This window comes from Biomphalaria glabrata, chromosome 4 (assembly GCF_947242115.1).
Source record: "Biomphalaria glabrata chromosome 4, xgBioGlab47.1, whole genome shotgun sequence".
Lineage (NCBI taxonomy): Eukaryota > Metazoa > Mollusca > Gastropoda > Planorbidae > Biomphalaria > Biomphalaria glabrata.
Genome location: NC_074714.1, coordinates 6,465,352 through 6,492,005, shown reverse-complemented (window position 1 = coordinate 6,492,005; position 26,654 = coordinate 6,465,352). Strand labels below are relative to the sequence as shown.

At 37.8% G+C, this 26,654-nt stretch overlaps 1 protein-coding gene across 2 annotated transcripts in view; it reads right to left on the bottom strand.

Annotated features, from left to right (window-relative positions):
* Positions 1 to 1,367: 1,367 nt before the first annotated feature.
* The window catches only part of LOC106056608 (protocadherin Fat 4-like), a 60,327-nt gene continuing 35,040 nt past the window's right edge, over positions 1,368 to 26,654 (bottom strand). Inside the window, exons 12-22 of one of the 2 annotated variants that reach the window (XM_056027340.1) lie at positions 23,252 to 23,393; positions 22,128 to 22,494; positions 20,360 to 20,519; positions 18,855 to 19,052; positions 16,689 to 16,799; positions 16,463 to 16,562; positions 15,320 to 15,534; positions 14,394 to 14,416; positions 13,539 to 13,697; positions 5,398 to 6,802; positions 2,410 to 2,540 (exon numbers count right to left, since the gene is read on the bottom strand). In XM_056027340.1, coding sequence (XP_055883315.1) covers positions 5,409 to 6,802; positions 13,539 to 13,697; positions 14,394 to 14,416; positions 15,320 to 15,534; positions 16,463 to 16,562; positions 16,689 to 16,799; positions 18,855 to 19,052; positions 20,360 to 20,519; positions 22,128 to 22,494; positions 23,252 to 23,393 — 2,869 coding nt within the window. In that variant the 3' untranslated portion in view covers positions 2,410 to 2,540; positions 5,398 to 5,408. Of the gene's footprint in view, positions 2,541 to 5,397; positions 6,803 to 13,538; positions 13,698 to 14,393; positions 14,417 to 15,319; positions 15,535 to 16,462; positions 16,563 to 16,688; positions 16,800 to 18,854; positions 19,053 to 20,359; positions 20,520 to 22,127; positions 22,495 to 23,251; positions 23,394 to 26,654 lie in introns of both variants that reach the window. The other variant, XM_056027341.1, reaches the window with a different exon arrangement.

The window sequence follows — 26,654 nt, the reverse complement described above, 5'->3', positions numbered from 1 at the left end:
ATAATTTTTTTCCGCGGGGGGGGGGGGGGGGGGGGGAAGCAGGGGGAATCCCCCCCCCCCAAAACCCCTCCCGAAAAAAAATCCTGGCTACGCCCATGATATATATATATAAATACATTGCAGTGGAATACTTTGTTTATACATACAGAAAATCATTCAGTGAACGTAAGAATATGGCGAAATTATAATTAAAAAAATAAATACAAATGTTGAACAATAACAATTATGTCTATGTAAATATTTTCGTTCTGAGATTAAATTGCCGCAATAAAGAAAACCACGAGTAATTTACAGAGTGGCTGAATGAATACAGAATAATATACAATTTATGTTTTTTCAATATTAAAAGAATAAATACCTTTAAAAAAACAATTTAAAATACAGCTATAGGCGGCCCGTTTCTAACAAACGAAGAGAGAAAACTACAAATCTGCACATGTGCGTCCTTTAATTAATTATTTGTATTAATTATACGTTAATTATATGTTAATTATACGTTATATGTTAATTATACGTTAATTATATGTAAATTATATGTAAATTATATGTTAGATTATGTTGAAAGATGGAAATGGAAGTAAACTCAGTAAAGTCACAACTTTTTCTCTTTTATTAAATCAACTTTTAATGCACACAATAGGCACTGTGCTTCCGGCTCAACGCTCAATGATATAAGCAATAAACTTTTCATTTAAACTTCAGCTTTGTAAAATAGAGATGGAGTGTGTGTATCACGCTGGAGTATACTATTATTGAGATATTTTACAGCTCATGTTCTGCCGATTGAATTCTTCATAGTACTAGATCGACCAGCACACGAAAGCAGCAAGACTTAGTGAGATCTTCCTACAGGGCACAGAAACAGAAGGAATGCTGACTAATTGAATGATGGGAAGACGCCAAGGAATTCACGTCCTCTCCAAGAATGCAAACGCAAGTACTAGAGACAGGAGTTGAGAGAACAGATCAACTTGTCTGGCCTCATTGAGCCAAGAGAGACCAGTCGTCAAAGAAGGCCTGAACCCTGACCTGCAACGTCACAGCCTGTGGGCAGTGGAGACCAATAGCTCGTTCGCCACGCCACAGGTCTGTACGACGTGGCAACGAACCATTGTTTCCCGCTGTCTCTGGTCAGTGTTGATGTCTTCTATAAAGAATGGTCTTGATCCAAGACATAATAATAATAATAATAATAATAATAATAATAATAATAATCTTTATTGTCCGTAAGGAAATTTGTCTTACAATTTGTGCATTACACCAAACAAAAAACATTATAACTATAAAAAACCAAAGTGTACATTCACACCAGACTCACTCATAATTTACATGTGACAAAGTTTATATCAATTTTTTTCTATTTAATGATTTGATTGCCAGGGGAACAAAAGACTGTTTATGTCTGTTTGTCTTTGCTTTGTCATGGGCACATAGTATGAAGAATATCCATCTTCTATAATCGATGTTTAGTTTTTAGTAAGTAAAGGACCTAGTCTGGATTTTTACTTTTGGTGTAGGCCCCTGACCTCTTCAAACTTCAAGATAAATGCACTTTATAATATGAATAAATCTAAACGTATTTTTTATCTGTAAAGAAAGATATATTACTTATAAATTTAATTTAATGTAAATTCCATCTATATCTTATGTTAAAATGTTTTATTTTTGAAACGTGGAAACCCCCGCCCCCTCTCCCTCTTTTTAATGTCGAGGCGCTGGGTACCTGCACAATCTTATACCATTGTAAATCCTGCTCTGAATCAATGTAATAGCCACATGACATGACATAAGCAAAATGAAAAAGTATCTAATTAAAACGTTTGGCAATAAATCGAAAGGGGGAAGAAGCAAGATTTGAGCCACCCCACCCCGCCCCATTGTAAAGAAAAAATCAGAAAAATGATATAAAGCCACAGAACAAAGATTATAAGATAATTGTGTGTAGCAATAACGTTTCAATGAATCTATTTACACATTTTGATTGTGTTGGGTGAATAGGAGCGTTTGTTTCTGAGGACCAGTGTGTCACTTTTCTGACACATTTGGAAGAGCGTGCTGTTTGTTGCCTGGAAGAGTATATGAAGAAGAGATAAAGGTTGCCACTACTGCTCTGGGAGTGGACGCCACAGAATCCTGGAATCTAGGTTGCAATTGGTACGAGTCTGACGCAACTGACTGAGAATCCCTGGAGGCGGTGTACGTACTGGAGATAAAGGTGGCTCTTAAAGGTCTGGGGTTTTCTGCATTCTTTACTTCGATTGGTTTCAAACCGCTGTTTCTGTGGTCTTTATGAGGACCGCTGTCTTTGTGGTCTTTATGAGGATCGCTGTTTCTGTGGTCTTTATGAGGACCGCTGTCTTTGTGGTCTTTATGAGGACCGCTGTTTCTGTAGTCTTTATGAGGATCTCTGTCGCTGTGGTCTTTATGTGAAGATAGCGTTGATGAAATAAACTGTGCATATATGGGATTCTTTCCCTTGAGGTTATTGACTTCCAATGTTTGATCAATTTCGTAGTTTACAGGATGAAGGAAATTCAGTTCTGCGAAAGATAAACATTTATGTTTGTTACTTTTTTTTTCTGGCTTTTTTCCCCAGTTATTATTGAAGATAAGTAACACACACACACACACACACACACACAAAATATTATTATGAATTCTCAAGTGTAATAATATTCGAAGTTAAGATTCTAAGTCGGTATGCAAAGGGATGTCTGAGTCGGTTAGTGCGGAGTCAAAACCATTGTAATAAAACGTTCATCTTTTATTTATGAAATAGTACAATCCTCCATCCACCTGTTTCTAATCAGTATGAAAAAGGAGGAGGGTTTGGCGTGGGGCTAGCAACCCCACCCTGTAAAACAACAATTGCAACACAAACAGCAAACTTGACACATAAAGAAAATTATACATGCGGCGAAGGCGGCCAACCCCCGATGCCGGAATGTAAGAACCCTGAACCAATGCGGTAAACTGACCCAACTTTTAAAAGAGCTTGAGGCCTACCGGCTGGACATCGTAGGAATTTGCGAGATGCGGTGGATATAAAGTGGACAATACGAAATGTGAAATACAACATGCTCCTTTCGTTTCCTGATAAAAACCGTAAAACAAAAATAAAAAAAAAATTCAGCTCCGCCACCGAATATAAGATTCTGCTACATGAATTTGCCTGTCATGTTCTATAAAAAAATATACACTATACATGGATGGAAATATTCTCGTCACATGAGAAGGTCAATAATCATCGTTCATGTGTAATGTAACTTGATTTAAAAAGAGTTTACTGTATATTTTTCCACACATTGTCTTGGATTAATTAAATATTTTTATTCATTTGTTCTTTCTGTTAATTATTCTGATACAAAAGCTGAAACGAGATTAATTACTTCTACTGAAAAACAAAATAGGCACAAAGGTCAAGATAGTGCTAACTATACTATATGTGTACAAAGCTTTTATCTAACTCATTACGTCTGTCTGGTACAAATTTTTGACAAGTTATTTCTCCCATTTCCCATTCTCGGCTCAAGCTGAAACGTTTGCACAAATATTCCCTAACAAAACACGAATCAATTAGGAAAAATTAACAATTAATTAATAAGCGACAATTAATTAATTTGGTTTGATATAGAAAAGGTAAATAATTTTTGAAGCAGTGAAGGCATGACTGTAAATGTGCAGTTCTTTCCCTTATAAAAGCTTTTTTTTTTTTTAAATTTTATTTTGCTCTATTGTTTTACAATAAGTCGAACAAGGTCAATATAATTGGCGATTTAAAAAAACAACAACAGGCGCTATAACAGAGATGTGAAACAATGACGACGTGTATTCGTATTAAGTTAGATTTTGGTTAAATATCCTTCCATTCGGTAACTACTAGATTTATATCTCACTTCGAGTTGAATCTAGGTATATTTATCAAGAAAAGTTCTATTAAAGTTTGTTTAAAAAGCTGTCTGCTAAAGTTTTTTTTTTATTTAAAGTTAAACATTAAGAAAACAACACGCGTACTTCAGTTTAGTTATACCAGCTGTGTGGAGCAACAATCGACCAACACCAAGAAGAAATCAACAAGGAGTCACGACTAACCTGGGAGTACTTCAATTAAAATCAAAATTAGGCCTTCCAATCCGACACTGAATGAAAAGTCTTTCCATATTTTACTTGTAAGTTAAGTATCCCCTTTCAGACCTTGGAATCTATGGGGCTGATGGTGTAAAGGTCATCTGCTTTTTTTTGGCCAACAGTTAACGTGTCATGTGGCCAGCATAAAGACCAATCACTATTTTTCCACGACTCATGTCAGGTACCAATTAGGTGGACTCAGAGGCGCCATAAAGATCCCGGAATTCAAAATCCCCAGTCATCACTAGGATTCAAACCAGGGAATTCTCGGTTCGGAAGCCAAGCGCTTTATCACTCAGCCACCGCGCCTCATTAAAGCATGTAGATATTATTCTAACAACAAAATGTAAATAAGGAGCAGATAACTGATTAACATCAATCGAGAAAATCCTTCAAAGTGAAAGAGAAATGCAGGTATCATTTCCTCTCGATATTCTTTTATTCTCAATATCCTACACCTAAAAAAAACCCACGTTTCTACGGTGAAGTCAATAATTTAAACATTCAGAAGTGCGACATAGGCCTATGGTACTTGTCACAGCAGCCAGAGGAAATTAATGGTATAAAGTAATCTTTGGAAAATAACGGAAACGCACATTTAACATAAAAAAAAAACGCACACATACATACACATCTTTACAATAACTCTATTCAAGTCAGAACTTCATGTAACCTGGAACCAGCTAGAAAGCTGCATGGACAGCTGATCTCAAAAATGGTTTTAACGATTTTCCAAGAAATTTAACAGTTAATGTATATCGCTGAGAAAAAAATTACTAGCTCGTTGGCCGCACGGGGAATACTCTAGTTTCACCGTTATAATTAAAATAATAAATAAAAAAATTAGATAAATTTAAATTTGGCTAGAGATTTAGATTTGTTTTGGAAGGACTATCGCGTTCTTAAAAGGACTATCGCTTTGGGAATTTCCAAATGTGAGGCTTTATTGATTCAAGAGTTTTCATAGATTAATGTTCATGAAAATTTTGCGCATTGTTTAGATCTAAATACTTATCATTGGAATATTATAAAGTGTACTAGATCTATACATTCGCTTAACCAGGATTAGTTCTCGGGGAGGAGAACTAATTGTTTTTTAATCTAAGATTGATTAATTTTAAGAGAAAAACTATCGCTCTGTAAGTTGCTTAAAGGAGGTATTGTCTTTTTAAAAAAAAAGTATGTTTAATGTTTTTCATGTTTGATTGTTACTCTACTAATGATAGATCGTCAAAATAATTTAAGCGTATGACTTGACGTCCTTCTCACCTTGCACTACGTCAAACATCGACGTCACTCATGTCTTTATCAGATTTAGCTTTACGCAGTTTTCTTCTCTTGGCAAAAGCCGCAAAGGGATTGGTCTTTTCCTTGTCTTGAATTCTGGGATTGAAGTTATTCGCCATAAGAAGCCTGGGGAACCTGGGCGGCCAGGGAGTGTCAGATTTACTGCTGTAGCATTGCCACGCTTTTCCCAGGGGCGTGTTTTCGAACTGCGTGTTCCTCCAGCGCTTCCTCTGATGTTTCAGCCATTTGACGTACTTCGGATCGGAAGGTAATATTGGCGCGCTGAACTCTGACCTGCTGACGTCATGTAATACGTGTGACGAGTAGAACGATGACTGGCTGAAACTAAAAACTCGACTCTGGGCCTGGTCTTTACCTTCTGCTACATCGGGATGATGTTTCTCGCGCACAGAATCAACAAGGCTAATATTTCTATAGGATGTATAGTGGAGATAATGTCTTCCAGTTTTGTTAGGGACTGACTCTAAGGAATTGTGGCGTTTTTTGATGTTCTGCAGACGGAGAAACTCAATATTGTTATCAATTTGTTTCCTCTGAAGATTCTCCAGCATCTCTGCCCTGGTCAAACTCAATGATAAGTCTTTGCTATTTTTACGAGTTGGATGGTGGTGACAGAAGTGAGGACCTTCAGCATTCTGCCATTCCTGTTGGAGAACTTCATTGGAAGTTGACTTATCAAATGTTGGTTGAAAAATTGTACTTAATGCAATTTTTGAGCTCTTAGGAAATTTCGTAACTGGATGTTCTAGAACACTAAACGTGACGGGACGTTTCAGGGTGAAATTAGATTTATCTTTTTTGTCATTTTCCTGCAGCGAGAAAGAATTAGTCCTGTTATTTCTCTCTAGTTCCTCACAGTAAGAATTAATCCTGTCATATCTCTCTAGTTCGTCACACGGAGTCGATAAATGTTTCATTAACTTTGAAGACGAAGCTTTCGGATCTTTTTTGAGAGTATTTGTTTTCTTCTTTGGGCGTTTTGCCCAACGGATGTCGTCATTGATTTCTGCGTATAAACAGAAGCGTCTAGTGAGCTCTACGTCATTCTCATCATCAGCACAAAGAGTTTCGTGCAGCCTATCAGAATGTGGGCTCTTCAGTCGACGCAGGGCGTTTTCAAAACTATCTATGATGTTGCCAAGATGGTCGATCCTGTCATGATCTTCTTCCTTGATGTCACTTCCTGCAAAATACGCAGACGTGCATTGTCGTCTGGATTCCAATCCACCCTTGGGCGTGTACTTGATAGAAATGCAAGTATCGATGCTTAAAACTGACGTGGGGCGAAATAGTCCGGCCTTGGTACCATCAGCATCGTGATTTACTGAAATCGGTTGACCATTAGGTCCTCTGGTTGGAGTTACTTCTGTGAAGTAAAACCATACAAGAGATATATTTTGTGCCTGTTTGTAATCCGGTAAGACTGTTCTACTCGTGCAGACAAAAATGCCGAAAAAAAATTAACTTGAATATTAAAAGATGAAATCTCTCTCTAAGAAAAAGATATGCATGCATAAGCCTCTAAAGTTAAAAAATAACGCTAATTCTTATGATGCTATTTATAGTTATACGTGCAAAGAGCTAAAACATAAATCTTCATGCGATCTTATCTATGCTTTCTATTTTCTTTTAACCAAGCCATAGAAAAACAGAATAATTAGATATTTTTAGATAATTGTGAGATACTATTAAATATTATCTGTTGAATATTAGATAGTATCAGATAAATCTATTTTATGACATCTAGAAATTATCAGAAAACTGATGACTACAACAATCATTATTATTAATAGATATTATCACTTGACCGTTATATAGGCCTATTATCGGATATTTTATAATACATAGAGTTTTTTAGAAAAATATTGAGTTATTATTATTATTATTATTAGGGATTATCGGATAACTACTTAATACTATCAGTTAACTATTATATATTATCAGATATATCTATTTTAGAGCTAGTGAGTACTATAAGATAAAGTTTAGATAAATGTAATGATTTTTAAAAGAAATGCTTCATTAGAAAGTTGTCGATACAAAAGTTATTTTTCAGTAAAAAAAAAAAGATATATAAGGGGGTTAAGGTTCAGATGTATAAATTAATTGAAATGCTTTCTGAGAGTCTGTAATAATATAATTTAGTCTGATCTCCCCAACCAAGACCAGTCGTCATTGAAGGCTTGACCACTGACGTGCAACGTGCAACTTGTAGGCAGTGAAGACCGTTAACGCGTTGCCGCGTCACGGCTCATTACGACGTGTGCAATGAGCTGTAAGTCTTCACTGCCCAAAGGTTGTGACGTCGCAGGTCAGTGTTTTAAATCTTTCTATAACAAATTGTCTCGCCCCCAACCCCATCCCTCGTAACCCCCGCCACGGGCACAACGTAATAATTTAAAAAGAGGGAATTCATCGATTTTCCGGGTTTTTTGATGGTAGTAGAGGGACACAAGCTAATCAACATGACAGAGAAGTCAATAAGCCGAGGAGAAAAAACAACAAGAAATACAAACGATACAGCGGCTATTCTAATTTTTTTTTGTGTGCGTGCTCTTTTTAACAGTATGACGTAAGAGGAGAGACGACAAGAGAGGAAACTACAGACTTTAACATTACGTCAATCGTTATAACTTACGATAAGTGAGTAAAACTTTGTAGCGACTGTTACGGCACGATTAGGAATTAGTTATTTGTTTCGGAAATAGGGAGATGGGGAGTTTTACTTAGCGACGATGACGTAAAGTTTGTTAAAAAGTAAGAACAGTCTAGGAGACGCTATAAACAAGTCGCTTTTCTTATCACAGTCGGAATAAGAAGCATTATATAGACGGCTAGAAGTAGATGACATTCGACGGTTCCCTTCTTGAGTATTAAACGTGTTTGATGTTCAACACTAGCGTCGACTACCTATATTGATTGTTTTCGGCATTTCGCCGGTGTTACTGAATTAGTTTGAAGGTTACCTCCTGTTTATTTCATTGGTTGTATTCGACACCGCGGAAGAGCCTTAACACGACCAAGTATAAAAGAGCATTAATGATAAACAATCATGTGATTAGATCTATGTAGAAGTCAACTAGAGATTTTGATTTTCACACAAAAACTTTCTTCGTTTTTTTGTTTTTTTTTTGTATACACACACTGACACAAAAAACAAACTAGACAAAGTGACGCACACATGCACTGAAGAGACGTCCCAGTCGTCTGCTACACTGACTACGCTGACTATTTCCTGATGGGTCACTATTTCAGCTGGTCACTTGTTTTCTCCGTCTACCCCCCCCCCCTTTTCTATTCCCACCTAATTTATTGTGACAGTAACTCCTCGAACTTGAAAGAAAAAAAAAAACAACTTTCAATGGCGTCACTAGCAACGAAGTATACTTCATTTTAAAACATCCACGTCTGGTCAGTTTACAGATTTATAAAGTAGCTCGCAATGACTGGAAAGTGAAAGATTAAAGTTTTTTTTTTTTTTTAAATTGGACCTCCCACCCCGCCCTCCCCCCTCCCCTCACATTTGGTATTCATAAGCTATACCGAAGAAAAATGTATCTATCTTATCATCGGCATTAGTCTTCGGCTATTAGACGCAGAAATATTGAATAAAATTCGATAGTAATAGAGAGGAAAGGTTGGAGAAGAGAAAGAGAGAGGGAGAAAAAGAGAGATGGAGAAAGAGAAAGGGGATGAAAAGAGGGAGGAAGACAGAGAGAGAGAGAGAGAGGAGAGATGGGATATGAAAGAGCAAGGGAGAAACAGAGAGATCAAGAGAGAGATTGGCGAAAGATAGTAAGAGCGAGGGCGAAATATATCCACGAGAGAGAGAGAGAGAGAGACAGCGAGCGAGAGAGGACGTGATAGCTTTTTCTAGCACTGTATTAAGTCGATTGTATAGTCAGATTAAAACAGAAGTCTTATTAACATGACCAATTCTCTAAAAGTGTAGGTAAACTTAGAGTGTGAAGAAAGTAAGGCATCATGTTCTCTTTATCAACCATGAACTTGTTTTTTTTTTTTAAAGATCAACACTGTTCTTTAACAAAGGTAATGTTACGCTTCAGTAAACAGTCTCAAACATTCTGTAAAATAATTACATTTTCTGTTAGCTGTTAATGACTAGCAGGGAAAACAAAAAAAAAGCAATGCATCTACACACACAGTCAATATCTCACACACACAGTCAATATCTCACACACACAGTCAATATCTCACACACACAGTCAATATCTCACACACACACAGTCAATATCTCACACACACAGTCAATATCTCACACGCACAGTCAATATCTCACACACACAGTCAATATCTCACACACACACAGTCAATATCTCACACACACACAGTCAATATCTCACACACACAGTCAATATCTCACACACACAGTCAATATCTCACACACACACAGTCAATATCTCACACACACACAGTCAATATCTCACACACACAGTCAATATCTCACACACACACAGTCAATATCTCACACGCACAGTCAATATCTCACACACACAGTCAATATCTCACACACACACAGTCAATATCTCACATACACACAGTCAATATCTCACACACACACAGTCAATATCTCACACACACACAGTCAATATCTCACACACACACAGTCAATATCTCACACACACACAGTCAATATCTCACACACACACACAGTCAATATCTCACACACACACAGTCAATATCTCACACACACACAGTCAATATCTCACACACACACAGTCAATATCTCACACGCACAGTCAATATCTCACACACACAGTCAATATCTCACACACACACAGTCAATATCTCACACACACAGTCAATATCTCACACGCACAGTCAATATCTCACACACACACAGTCAATATCTCACACACACAGTCAATATCTCACACACACACAGTCAATATCTCACACGCACAGTCAATATCTCACACACACACAGTCAATATCTCACACACACAGTCAATATCTCACACACACACAGTCAATATCTCACACACACAGTCAATATCTCACACACACAGTCAATATCTCACACACACACAGTCAATATCTCACACACACACAGTCAATATCTCACACACACAGTCAATATCTCACACACACACAGTCAATATCTCACACGCACAGTCAATATCTCACACACACAGTCAATATCTCACACACACACAGTCAATATCTCACATACACACAGTCAATATCTCACACACACACAGTCAATATCTCACACACACACAGTCAATATCTCACACACACACAGTCAATATCTCACACACACACACAGTCAATATCTCACACACACACAGTCAATATCTCACACACACACAGTCAATATCTCACACACACACAGTCAATATTTCACACGCACAGTCAATATCTCACACACACAGTCAATATCTCACACACACAGTCAATATCTCACACACACAGTCAATATCTCACAAACACAGTCAATATCTCACACACACAGTCAATATCTCACACACACACAGTCAATATCTCACACGCACAGTCAATATCTCACACGCACAGTCAATATCTCACACACACACAGTCAATATCTCACACACACAGTCAATATCTCACACACACACAGTCAATATCTCACACAAACACAGTCAATATCTCACACACACAGTCAATATCTCACACACACAGTCAATATCTCACACACACACAGTCAATATCTCACACACACACAGTCAATATCTCACACACACAGTCAATATCTCACACACACACAGTCAATATCTCACACGCACAGTCAATATCTCACACACACAGTCAATATCTCACACACACACAGTCAATATCTCACATACACACAGTCAATATCTCACACACACACAGTCAATATCTCACACACACACAGTCAATATCTCACACACACACAGTCAATATCTCACACACACACAGTCAATATCTCACACACACACACAGTCAATATCTCACACACACACAGTCAATATCTCACACACACACAGTCAATATCTCACACACACAGTCAATATCTCACACACACACAGTCAATATCTCACACGCACAGTCAATATCTCACACACACAGTCAATATCTCACACACACACACAGTCAATATCTCACACACACAGTCAATATCTCACACACACAGTCAATATCTCACACACACAGTCAATATCTCACATACACACAGTCAATATCTCACACACACAGTCAATATCTCACACACACACAGTCAATATCTCACACACACAGTCAATATCTCACACACACACAGTCAATATCTCACACACACAGTCAATATCTCACACACACAGTCAATATCTCAAACACACAGTCAATATCTCACACACACAGTCAATATCTCACACACACACAGTCAATATCACACACACACAGTCAATATCTCACACACAGTCAATATCACACACACACACAGTCAATATCACACACACACAGTCAATATCACACACACACAGTCAATATCTCACACACACAGTCAATATCTCACATACACAGTCAATATCACACACACACAGTCAATATCTCACACACACAGTCAATATCTCACACACACAGTCAATATCTCACACACACAGTCAATATCACACACACACAGTCAATATCTCACACACACAGTCAATATCTCACACACACAGTCAATATCACACACACACACAGTCAATATCTCACACACACAGTCAATATCTCATACACACAGTCAATATCTCACACACACAGTCAATATCTCACACACACAGTCAATATCTCACACACACAATCAATATCACACACACACACAGTCAATATCTCACACACACAGTCAATATCTCACACACACAGTCAATATCACACACACACACACAGTCAATATCTCACACACACAGTCAATATCTCACACACACAGTCAATATCTCACACACACAGTCAATATCTCACACACACAGTCAATATCTCACACACACAGTCAATATCACACACACACACAGTCAATATCTCACACACACAGTCAATATCTCACACACACAGTCAATATCTTGTAATCGAACGCTCTATTTACATTACTGGTATTTTAAACAAAAGTTAATATAAACAAACTAACAAAAATCTTTCCTATGGACAATATCCAATCACTGTTCAAAGTTCCCCTTAGTAATGTTATCTAGATCTACATTCAATAACCTACAGTACAATAAACTTTGATCCACTGTATAGTGAAAAAAAAAGTTTCCGATGTAGATTCACTGTAACAGCACTTTAATTGTCTGATTTAATGTAGATCAAAATGAAAGAAATGTTTACGCTTGAAACCAAAATGTTTTGTCACTAAGTCATCTGACACAGTCAAGTTGTTGATTGTAAATAGAGAGTCTATGATTTAAAATGAGTGGAAAAAAAAGAAACGTTACTACTTGTTATTAGCCAGAAAAAATGTAAACAAAAAAGTATAAAAATAAACTTGTTAATAATGAATGTACATATGTTGACTAGTCCTCTAAAAAGAAAAAAAAAGACTAGCTTGATGAACTAGATTCAAAATGTCTTTACAAAACGCATTGGAGTGACATGGTGGCAGTTAGAGCTCTAACATCATTTTAGACCATCAGTAAACTCAGTGGGTGAAATTGTAATGAGCTACTTTGTTTTCAATGAATACAATATTAGATTGAAACAAGGATCTATTTGGAAACGTATGAAGCCATTAAGTTACCTGGCGAAAACTAATAAAACGGTACATTTTCTAATTATAAATTCGACTAGTTTTGGTAAGGAATTAGGACTGTTACTGCTCCCAAACTTAAAACAGTAGCTATTGTTGCTATGCAAAAAAAAAAAAAAAAATTGAAAATTTAACTCTTGATAAATACATTTGCTTTTGGATATACTTGTTTTTCTGCTTTCTGCTTTATTTGGTTAGTTATATTCTTCCTAAACTCGCTGTCAAATTCAGACCACTGACAAACTTTTTTCTTGAAACTCGTGTGGTAGGTGATCAGGACTGTCGTCAACCTCCGTCATCCTGCGGGAGGGTTGGGCTAGGATGTTGTAATCTTCAATAAGATAACTGTTACCACCATGACACAGAGCGGTAAGACATGATTGAAGTGAAATGTTACCTGTATCTGGTTGTGGTTCAGGTGTAGACAATAAAATACTTGAGGTTTCATCGTCTGTCGAGTCATCTTCTGTTCCTGTATCTCGAGGGAAGTTATCGTAGATTATTTTCTCATGTTCTGGAGAATCCAGTATCTTGTGACTTGTCTCCCCATGTTTTACTGGAATGCAAAATAAAAAGATAAAATAAGCCAACCATTTAAAGTAAAAGAAAAAAAAAAAGAAAAAAGCATTCCTAGAAAAAAATTTTGACGGAATTTTTTTTACCTTTAATTTGCATTACTTCGGTGCAGTCACGTGATTTCAAATGTAATTGTTTTAGTTGTTTTCTTTAAGTAATTTTCCCCCATGCCTCTATGCAGAGAAATAATGACCAAGAAAGCTACAGCTAGCGAAAAAACATAGACCTCAGCTCTGTTAAAAAAGTGGAGCGCAAACAGATTGGGTACCATCCAAACGTGTGATACAAGTGGACGGGAAAGTCTCTCGAGAATAGGGCCTCACAGTAACGTGAGTCTACGAGAATAGGGCCTCACAGTAACGTGTGTCTACGAAAGGAACCAAAGTCATTATATGACAGATTGAGGAAGAACAACACAGCTTCCCCACGCAATAATGGCTTGTTTTTTTCACCCCTTTTGACAATAACTGCCCTCCATTCAAAAGTATGCACCTTTCACCTTATACCCAACTAGCACTCTCTAGAATTCCCTTATTATTTTTCAACTCTAAATTTAGAACATATAAATGTAGAAAAGAGAAAACTTAGTTTAAAAAAGAAGGAAAGGAAAGAAAAGAGAAAGCATTGTATATCAAGTGTATTAAATAATAACAACATTAAACTAACAAGGTCTTACCTAGACCCAATGTGTCGTCCCTTCTGAAAGACAAAAATATTTCCTTTTATTACTTTTATTACAACATAATTTTAAATATTAATTTTACATACGGTAGAACAATTCATCTGATGTCAGTGCTTTTATTGCAAGTATTTGGGTAAACCTATCATGCTACTGATATACAAAATTAAATGTTTTTGTGTGGATCTCATCTGGATAACTAAATCCCCCTCAGAAAAAAAATCAAATACGTTTAATGAAGTTTCCCTTTCAGACCTTACCAACTAGGGGTCAGATGTTGTTAAATGATTAGCGTTGTTGACTTTAGCAGTGGGGCTGGGGGCTTAATATGGAGCAGGCATATAGCATCTATTGAGACAATGTTTTCCCTTTACAACTTGTCATGTGACTAAAAAGGCCAATTCTTGATAAACAGATGTGGGCACTCGTTAGTTCACCACACAGGCTTTCCCCCAGCAATGGAGAGGTCACTATAATTATAATTGTAATTTATAAGATAAGATTGACACAAGAATATGCGCAGGACGTAATTGTCTTTTCTTTTAATGTAACGTCTGTAATTTACAAGATAAATAGGCCTTATGTATTAACTCTTTCTCTCCGTAAGTTTTGGAAGGAATTCTTTATTTTGCTCATTACTATTTCACTACCTTGTTATGATTGGGCTTCAATAGCTTTGTTGTTTGTTATCAGAAAATGTTGTATTTGGTAAAGAATTCAAAGGAAATGCATTCTCTTTTTATATAGTTCAAAGTCAAGTTTAAAAATTAAACATTAATTTAATTTAATGAGGTCAAAATCAACGATGGTATCGTCGATTAGGAGAGAAAGAGTTAAAAGGTTGTGTTTTTTTTGTAGATCTAATACTTACTAATACAAAGACATTTAGTTTAATAACAAAAATTTGTTGTTATTTTACGTACATTTTCCGTCGTCTGTAACAGCAGTAGTAAGCTAGAATGACCACTACACCTATAACGATGAGGGCAGCTAGGATTGCGAACACAATGAGTATAATCGTGGAGGTGTCCAGGCCACTGCTGTTGGTCGAAGCGTCTTCATAAGGAACAACTTTAGTCACTGGAACATTGCTGGACAGCCCACTGACCGGTGTGCCATCAGGAGACTGTTGTAGATTCTGTTAAACAAAGCAGTCTTCAACATAAAGGTATATACAAAGATACATGAGAAAAAAAATCGATTTACAGACTGATGCTTTATAGGAAGATTTATCGGACTGGCCATCGGTGGCCAACGTTTACCACTAATTGATTAGAAAAGTAAGAGCGTTCCAACAGAATCTTCAGATTTTTTTTTTAAATTGAGTCGCCATATTAAATGGTATGGTTAGAATATTGAGACTATATGGCCAGCATCCATTCAAATAAAGATCTTGTCTATATGCCTTTGGTTTCTTTTATATATTTTATTTCCGAAAAAGCTTCTTTGTATTTTATGATGTGTAATAAAGAAAACCGTGACTTCATTTTAAATGAAGATGTTTAACAATACCTCTATTTAATGTGGTAACCTCGTGGAAACTAAAGCCTAGGTGGGTGGATGCGATTCTTGAAAAAGGCTCCAACAATTTTCCTAGCAGTTTGAAAGTTGCTGTATATCGTTGGGAAAAACATGACTAGCTTGTTAGCCACACACTTGGACAACTCTTAGTTTGACCTTTATACATTTTATTAAGTAAAAAAAAAGTTAAATACTCTTAAATCAATAATTCGGAAATTCCCGAACGCGATAGTTCTTTCAAGAACGTCATAGTCTTTTCAAAATCGATGTTGGATCTAGACCTAGATTCAGCCTCTAGCCAAATTTAGCTTTTTTTAACTTTGAAAAATTATAACGTTCAAACCTTTTTTTTTTAAAAAAATCATTAGTTATCTAGAGCAAAATTATCGCTCTATAAGATATTAAAAGGAGGTATTGTCTTTTTATGAAGAGTATTCTGAAATGTTTTTTTCTGTATGATATATTTCAACAATTCTCAGACACAATTTTTCTAAAAAAAAATACGTGCGTATAATTTCATTGGCTGTACACAACACAAGACTTACTGCAAGTATTTCAGCTTGGGTCAGAAATGTTTTGCTTTGATCTACATTATTAATACTGTCAGAAGCGCCATCTGCCAGAACAACAGTGAATGCAGCAGATCTGAAAATGGACGCGAGTTGATTAGTTGAGACTTAGATTCGTCAGAGGTTGTTTTTTTTTTAAACATGGTCAAGGGTTGGTACACAATTTTTTAAAACCAAAGTACTATCCCATAACCAAACTAACTCAGTGGCCAGAAGTTTTCGCCTAGAACTTCTGCTTGTAGCTTGAACTTGCCAGACTTTGACTTTATTTGGAGCCGGAAATTTAGCTTGTAAATCATGTCTGAGCAATTCTCTGTGAAGAGAGAGAGAAAGAGAGAGTGAAATATAGTTCATATGTTGCAAGCAAAAGTGAAATGTTTGTTTGTAAAATGTGTCGAACCTCGAGCCCTCTTCATAGGTAGCCAAGCCAAGCCATGCCACGCCCCGCCACGCCCCACCACGCCACGCCACGCTTCCCAATCTAATTCTAATTTAAACGAGATCCCTCGTTAGAGTAGGCCTGAACACCGACCTGCGACGTCACAACCTGTGGGCAGTGGAGACCAATATCTTGTTGGCAACGAGCTATTGGTCTCCACTTCCCACAGGTTGCGACGTCGCAGGTCAGTGTTCAGGCCTTCTTCGATGATTGGTTTCGGTCCAAATCCCAAGCAGGATGACGGTGGATGGTAGCGGGCAGGGAACAGACCCGGGACCATTGAAATAAGTAAACGACTGTCTATCGCGCATACCAAAATGACCAAGCAGCCATGAAAGACTGACTTAATCCATTTTCAAACTGATATTGGGGATTTTCAAAGCAAAAGTTTTTCACAGTAACCTGCTCTTTGATTTCTAAGACCCCTGTTATTTCCTTCGAGCAATAAAATAAAGTTACAAGAAAAAAAATAGAAGGCGATACGAAGAAATGTAGTGGTGATAGAATAGAAGCAAAAGAAAAACGTAGACACATAAAGGAGACAAAGACTTGGGGAGAGTTTGAAAAAAAAAACAACAAAGACTAACTAAACAATGTCAAGGACGACATACTGAAAGTTCATTGTTGCCAACTATGAGATATAAAATACTTTGTGAAATAAATTTCGAAATTTGGCTCGAGAGTGCTTAAAAGTGCACAAAAATGAAATTATAGTTTTTAAAACACTTCGATTATCAATCATTCCATATTTTGTACAACTGATATACCAAAAAACTATCTATTTAATGCAGTCAGTGGGAAGCGTGGTCGAGAGGCTAAGTGCGATTGATCTTGGCTTGTCTTGGCTACCTAGAAGTCGGCTCGAGGTTCGACACCCGACACGGGCAGAATTGTGTTTACTGAGCGCCTAAAGGTAGCACGGAAAACCAACTCCTAGATACCCCCTCCCCCCCACTGGTCCACAAATGAGATTGGACCAAAGCGCTCTGAGCATGCTATAAGCATGAAAGTAGCGCTATATAAAAACTATAATAATAATTTGCCTCCTTGTATAAAAATCTCCGTTGTCTAAATATTGTGCACGTCAAATGTAATTTACCTATGATTTTATATCATATTCAACTAATAATTATTTACTATTTTTTTGATTAAGTAATATCTACGCCTTAATCAGTTCTAAGCAGCTTTAAGTTTGAATTTATTTTATTCAATTATTTGTAACGAGAGAGGAGGATCCTAGCAATGGAACTGAGATGCTGCAATAAGATTCTAGGTATCACATACAAAGACCGCATCACAAACGAAACAGTTTAGAGACAGGATTAGTACAGCAATTGGACCCCATGATGACCTGCTAACTACTGTCAAAAGACTAAATCTCCATGGCCATATCACTAGGTCGTCATTGCTCACAAAGAGCTCACAAAGACCTTCCTTCAGGGAACAGTACCAGGAAAAAGAAGAAGAAGAGGCAGACATAGAAAGCGATGGAAAGACAATAAAGGAATGGACGGGCCTGCCATTGAAAGAGGTTCTATCCAAGGCAAACGATAGAGAGGAATGGAAGAGGTTCTATCCAAGGCATACGATAGAGAGGAATGGATGAGGTTCTATCCAAGGCATACGATAGAGAGGAATGGATGAGGTTCTATCCAAGGCATACGATAGAGAGGAATGGATGAGGTTCTATCCAAGGCATACGATAGAGAGGAATGGATGAGGTTCTATCCAAGGCATACGATAGAGAGGAATGGATGAGGTTCTATCCAAGGCATACGATAGAGAGGAATGGAAGAGGTTCTATCCAAGGCATACGATAGAGAGGAATGGATTAGGACAATCACCAGATCAACGGTCCAAAAGACTAAGGGAAGATAAAGGTGAAGGTCAAGGAATAAAAAACTTAATAAAAACAATAGACCTACTTACACTTTGGACCTTAGGTCCACCTCGTCCAGTGAGACTATTACAGCCACCAGGTGTTTGTTCTTGTTGAAAGTGTCCAGTCGTACTAGTCCCACCATGGACTTGGTGCCACTTGTCTCACTGGTGGTCAGCACCATCCACTGAAAGTAACGCCCGTTTTCAAAAATCTTTTCAGCCATACTGACCGTGACGTCACCGGAACTGAGGAATGAGTTGGACATAGGATCGGGTTTGTTTTGCTTCTAATTAGAGTAGCGAGTAGATTGAAGAGGTAGGACTTTAACGCTCCTCTCACTAATTAAATAATCAAGCTTCAATGTTTTCTTGCTACTTCTTCAGAAATTAAATAATTATAGAGACTAAATAACGTATTTGACAAAAATTTAATTCTCACACAAGAAGATAAAGCGGAAATCGCTCAGCTAATGAGAAAAAAATGAGGGGGGGGGGTGCAATTACAGTTACAAATATACATTGCATATGTAAACCTAAATAGATTCGATAATTGACATAGACTTTATCTTCATTACAGAATAAGGATTAGGTTTAGGATTTCTCTGCTTAAATTAAAGATAAAATTATTGCTAAGCTGCAGTGCAAGCTGAAGTGAATTGAGATGCACCAGTGCTGAGATTTGAAAACAGAAAAAGAAACTGCACTAATATGAGAGGAATCTGGAAATAGATTGGGGTCACCAAATAGTCTCCAAACATAAACGTGTAATGGGCTTCATCAGACGATAAAATATGTGCACCACTGGCGTCATCAGACGATAAAATATGTGCACCACTGGCGTCATCAGACGCTAAAATATGTGCACCACTGGCGTCATCAGCCGATAAAATATGTGCACCACTGGCGTCATCAGACGATAAAATATGTGCACCACTGGCGTCATCAGACGATAAAATATGTGCACCACTGGCTTCATCAGACAATAAGATATGTGCACCACTGGCTTCATCAGACAATAAGATATGTGCACCACTGGCTTCATCAGACAATACGATATGTGCACCACTGGCTTCATCAGACAATAAGATATGTGCACCACTGGCTTCATCAGACAATAAGATATGTGCACCAGTGGCTTCATGGGAAAATAAAATATGTGCACCACTGGCTTTATCAGACAATAAGATATGTGCACCAGTGGCTTCATGAGAAGATAAAAGTGTGCACCATTGGTTTGATGAGAAAATAAAATTGTGCACCACTCGCTTCACGGGAAAATAAGATATGTGCACCACTGGCTTCATGAAAAAATAAAATATGTGCACCACTGGCTTCATGGGAAAATAAAATATGTGCACCATAGGCTTCATGGGAAAATAAAATATGTGCACCACTGGCTTCATGGGAAAATAAAATATGTGTACCATTTCCTCAATCAAGGAAAGACAATATTTGTTCACGAAAGGAGGTGTATTTGATAGCCACACTGATTACCATCATAGGCCTGCAAGGATGATTTGCCTTTGATGTCTTCACCCTTAAAAATAGCTTACCTGGACACTTCAAAAACATTGTTTCCCACAGATGTGACTTCATTTGTCCTAGTAACAGTAGGATCCAAACCAAAGTCTTCTGGTATCAGCGTACATGCAACTTCACCCTTTGCAGCGTCGTGAGGGAACTCGTGAGAGATGAAGTACGTAGTATTGAAACCTGGGGTGGTATAGTGTATTATATGTGATACTTTTTACATAGAAAGACTTATATTGTTATATAAGAGTATAATAACATTATTTTAAAGCTTACAGAAAGAAAATATAGAATAAAATGGTATATTATAATGCTCTTTAGTCTTTCCTGTGTGACTACGCAAACCTAGTTGGAACCTGGATATTTCGTAAAATCTAATCTGGGTGCTCTATAGAAGGCATCTAGGGTTCCTCGAACACTTCCTTCTAAGGCACCTTCACATCCTTAATAAGCTTACGCTGGCAAGACTTCCTTACAGATAACCAAGTTCTGTTGGAGGCTGGTGTGGACTGTATAGAAGTCTGATGCTTATCCCGCAAGCCAAAGGTGATCTTTTTTTGGCGAGCTTAAAGAGGGACAGCGAAACAGAAAGCCCATCCCCCCCCCTTCCCCGAAGTGCTACAAGGCTTAATGTATTAATTAACAATTTGTTTAAACAAGTCACAGTTCTGTCAAGTTAATTTATTTCAAAAAATTACTGATATCTAATCTGGCAGATAAAGATTGATAATCTGTGTAATATAACAAAAAAAGCCACAATTTGTCTTTCTATCATCATCAAAAAATCTGGCAGCTGTCACGAATCTATACAGCAGTTAGCCGTGACCTTATTCTAGAAATTTCATGTCAAGGAAAAAATCGAGCATTATTCACGAGTAAAATTATTACAGAGCCGATCAGATATGGAGGTCAAGTCAAAAGTCGCTGACAAAAAAGAGGAAAAATATTGAGAAAGAAAATCTCAGTTCCGAAGATACAATTATAAAAGTGTAATTATAAAAGTGTAAATACAAGAAAATTTGTTTTGTCGATATATTATTCAGTTTTGTAGAAGCTGTAATAAAAGTAAAATTAAAACTAGAAAAATGAGTTCAGTTGAAACTAATTTATTGGATATTAGAGCATTTATTCATTCATTGTAATTGTAAGAATTTAAACAAAAAAAAAACACTAAATGAGAACTCGTTCATAGTAGTGAATTTATGATCGACGTAATAGAGGTGCCCCAAGCGAACGAGACAAGCTTAGGCGCCAACTTGCATTAACTGACATAGAAGAGAGCATTTGGCTGCTGGCGGTTTTCAAACGAGACAGGTGGAGATCACTTTTATAGGCCGCGGGATACACAAGTGAGACCAAAAGAAAATCCACTGCCGAGGACAGAGGTAGATTGCAAAAAGAGAATCTTAATCGGCCACCGGCGGATAATGGTTTTGTCCTCGCTGGATGGGGAAAATTAAGTAGGTTGCAGCTGGGGCTACGTAACAACGTGAAATACTGCACTCCTCATTAATTTTCGGACAAGCCTTATATTGAATATATTATTTGTGTGTGTGTCAAAGAAATAGTATTAAAGGGAGGAAATATATATTGGGAATACGTCACAGAGTTTTAATATTTCTCGGAAGACACCTGTATTTGTGTCATTGGAATAAATATATGAAAGGTAACTAAGAAGTGTACTAACGACACAATCCCATGGCAACCTAACGTGACAGCATCAATGTTTAGAACCATACCATTGTAACTCGCGCACTAGGCACTGGTGTCATGCAAACCCTGGTCACTTACCTCGTTCAATAACAGTCTCGAGGATATCATACACCACTAAATTAACAGTGGCCGTCGACGACAGCTGAGGGGATCCACCGTCTTTAGCGATGACCTCAAAGGTCAAAGACGACACCGTCTCATAGCTGATAGACTCTTTCAGGCTGAGTTGCCCAGTGGAGCTGTCCAGGGCGATGTACCTATTGCCTTGGAAGGACGACATCGTGTAAGTGATGTGGCTGTTGCTGCCCGGCTCGTCAGCGTCCTCAGCAGTCACCTGACCAATACTGACCCCTGTTAACATGTTCTCAACGATACGTATGGTCAGCTCGGGGTCCTTGAACTTGGGTTTGTTGTCGTTTTTGTCTAGAACCTTGACATTCAATGACTGAAAAAAAAAGAAATAATTTGTGATGGTATGTTCTGATATTATATCTTTTTTTTCTATTGTGGCGTTTCATGGCTCTACAAGTCCTCTATTTAACACCTTTACAAATCTTCCCTGTTGCTATTCTAGTTTTCAGCGGTCCTCTTGCTTGAAGTAGATGCAACGACATCCTTACCTAAAACCTCTGGCAGGACAGAGTGGGATGCGGACGGCAGGGTTTGAACCCTGGAACATTAAGACCAACGAAAGACAGTCCAGAACACATACCATGATACCACTAGATAAAGCAGCCTTCTACTTCTGGTATTATGAAAGCAAAATCTTTTGTCCTCAATATTAAAATTTAAAAGTGCAAAAAAAAAGCAGTTCTTCACATTCCGTAGCATTTATGTAATTTATTCGTTTTGTGTGCAAAGCAAAATGGTCTGAATTCGAGTTTGTGTATAACACAAACTTTCACAAACTCACTGTATTTTTATTTTTCTTAACTTATCTTATATTATACAGACGTTACTTCAAAAAAAGAAGATGATTACGTCCTACGCGTCATGCATCTAGTCATGCATGTTAACCAAAGACTTAAATTCTGCCTTTTCTTTATAAAGCTTAGCTTGTGACACTGACTTTATTCAAAACTGGGTTTGCATAGTAATATAGATGACCGTACTCAATCGAAGACCTTACTATATATTGAAACTTATGTTTTAAGTTTATTATACTTCTAGATAAAAAAACAACAACATAAAATGTGACTTACTATTTCGCCAGCTTTACCAGTATTGTTCCACATAGTGATGGTCAGCTGATATAAAGCGTAGTCTTCTCTGTCCAGTGGCTTGGTGGTCAGTAAAGATCTCGTTGCATTATTGACTGAAAAACTATTTCCGTAATTACCTCCCCTAGAAACAAAATAAATAAATAAATAAATAAATATATATATATATAAACAGAATATATAGCCCAGAGTTTCCCGAACTATATTACTCGGAACCTCAGAGTTCCGCGAGGCCTGATAGGTGTTCCACGAACTACTGAAATAATTAACTAGTAGGACACCGGGTAAATAAATTCTCTAAAAAATGATGAAAGCGTTCCGCTAAATACTCCGAATGTGTGAAGTGTTCCGTTAAGGGAAAAGTTTGGGAAACACTGATCTAACAAATGAGATCTGGCCAAAAACTTAAGACTAAAGACAAACAAAGGAAATAAAAGGACTACATTTATTTTGCTATTAAAAGGTTACACAAGAAAAAGCATTTACATTTTAGAACAGTGATACCAGAACTACAACCCTCGAGTCAAATCAGTCCATGATGCGGTGCTAGCCGGCCCCTTCGAAACGTCTGCTTATTGTGTATAATTAAGCAGTAGAAGTTAAGTTTCATTAGACTCATTAGTTTTAATGCTGTGATACATCCAATAACAAAGATGTCGGAATAGAATGCGGCCAACACAATGACGTCACTGTTTTAGATTGTTTATTGCGGATGTGGCCCAGAAGAGGACGTCACTGTTTTAGATTGTTTATTGCGGATGTGGCCCAGAGGAGGACGTCACTGTTTTAGATTGTTTATTGCGGATGTGGCCCAGAAGAGGACGTCACTGTTTTAGATTGTTTATTGCGGATGTGGCCCAGAGGAGGACGTCACTGTTTTAGATTGTTTATTGCGGATGTGGCCCAGAGGAGGACGTCACTGTTTTAGATTGTTTATTGCGGATGTGGCCCAGAGGAGGACGTCACTGTTTTAGATTGTTTATTGCGGATGTGGCCCAGAGGAGGACGTCACTGTTTTAGATTGTTTATTGCGGACGTGGCCCACAGGATGACGTCACTGTTTTAGATTGTTTATTGCGGATGTGGCCCACAGGGTGACGTCACTGTTTTAGATTGTTTATTGCGGATGTGGCCCACAGGATGACGTCACTGTTTTAGCTTGTTTATTGCGGACGTGGCCAACAGGATGACGTAACTGTTTTAGCTTGTTTATGGCGGATGTGGCCTACAGGAGAACGTCACTGTTTTAGATTGTTTATTGCGGATGTGGCCCACAGGATGACGTCACTGTTTTAGATTGTTTATGGCGGATGTGGCCTACAGGAGAACGTCACTGTTTTAGATTGTTTATTGCGGATGTGGCCCACAGGATGACGTCACTGTTTTAGCTTGTTTATTGCGGACGTGGCCAACAGGATGACGTAACTGTTTTAGCTTGTTTATGGCGGATGTGGCCTACAGGAGAACGTCACTGTTTTAGATTGTTTATTGCGGATGTGGCCCACAGGATGACGTCACTGTTTTAGATTGTTTATTGCGGATGTGGCCAACAGGATGACGTCACTGTTTTAGATTGTTTATTGCGGATGTGGCCCACAGGAGGACGTCACTGTTTTAGATTGTTTATTGCGGATGTGGCCCACAGGAGGACGTCACTGTTTTAGATTGTTTATTGAGGATGTGGCCCACACGAGGACGTCACTGTTTTAGATTGTTTATTGCGGATGTGGCCCACAGGAGGACGTCACTGTTTTAGATTGTTTATTGCGGATGTGGCCCACAGGAGGACGTCACTGTTTTAGATTGTTTATTGCGGGTGTGGCCCACAGGATGACGTCACTGTTTTAGATTGTTTTTTTGCGGATGTGGCCCACAGGAGGCCGTCACTGTTTTAGATTGTTTATTGCGGATGTGGCCCACAGGAGGACGTCACTGTTTTAGATTGATTATTACGGATGTGGCCCAACTCAAAAAGGATTAAATTGTTTTGGGGTCACAAACAAGAGAATGATGCCAACGGTGTTCTGTTAAGCGCACAAGAAGCTCTTCCTTAGTGTATTGGTAATTAAAAAGCAACTTAAATTGATAAACATTCAAGCCTCCAAGATCCCTGATCAAATAAATAGTTTGACTAAATAAATAAAATCCAGTTACAAAAATCGTTTTAGTTACATGTCCACTAATATCTCAGAATGACAGACTATCCCAAAGCTTATATTAACTTACACCGCCGTCTGATTCCATCAGGGCGTTTTCTATATCACCCAATCTCGTACAAGTTGAAATTTTTGCTAAATTATTCATTGTTAATGACAACACACGAATCAATAAAATAACAATAACCAAGAAGCTTTTGTTTTATATAGGAGATAAACCATGCAATACTTAGAAATATGATAGCGATTGAAAGGTCTTCTGCCTTCACTCAATACAAACTTTGCATATATCTATATTGCTTGTTTTGAAATCAAGTTAGGACAGGCATTGCAAACAGATGAATAAGAATGTGATATGGACTCGAATAAAGGCCGCCAAAAGTACATCTAACCCGACGAGGCTATCTGGGCCCTATGTAGAGTCTATATTCTATAACTTCCTTGCCAATTTGCTAAATGGTTGTTACCTTGTTCCGGTAAAAAATATCTTCGAACTGTCACCTCTCACCGGGTACTTGCTACTTCGTTCAAGTCCACTCCACACCTTGACTCATTCAGGGTTAAGCCCCAGGTAAGGTGGTGACCCAGTTTGACAACGGGGTAATCTTGGTTACACATTTGACTGAACATCTGACACTCTTTAGCAGTGACTTGATGTGTGTGTAGACAAATGACGGGTTGAGCTCACGTCTGCCTTACGTTGACCTTGCCCTATGAGCAAGCCAGGACCTGTGTGTTTTTAACGGTTTCTTTTTGCGTCATGAGTCACGTGACTAAATAGGTAAGATTGTTATTGTTACACTCAGTTACACTAACATTCCGGTCTGTGTTTCAAAGTAACTAGTTTCTCTTTCGTTCTTTACTGCTTATATAATCTTATTTGGGTCACTCGTAGAATATATTTCGGCTGTCGGCATTTGTTAAATTATTGTAGAATATGTTTATTCATTTTTATCTTTTTTTTTTCTTTCCAAAATAATCTCAGATTGGACAGTCGCGATATTTGCGGACGTTTTCTTAATTCAGGGCGTTTCTACAGCACTGGAAATATAATTCAATACACACACACACATACAGACAGCTTTGACACATACAAGCACAGGCAGGATGCGAAGTGGTACATACAAACACAGGCAGGATGCGAAGTGGTACATACAAACACAGGCAGGATGCGAAGTGGTACATACAAACACAGGCAGGATGCGAAGTGGTACATACAAACACAGGCA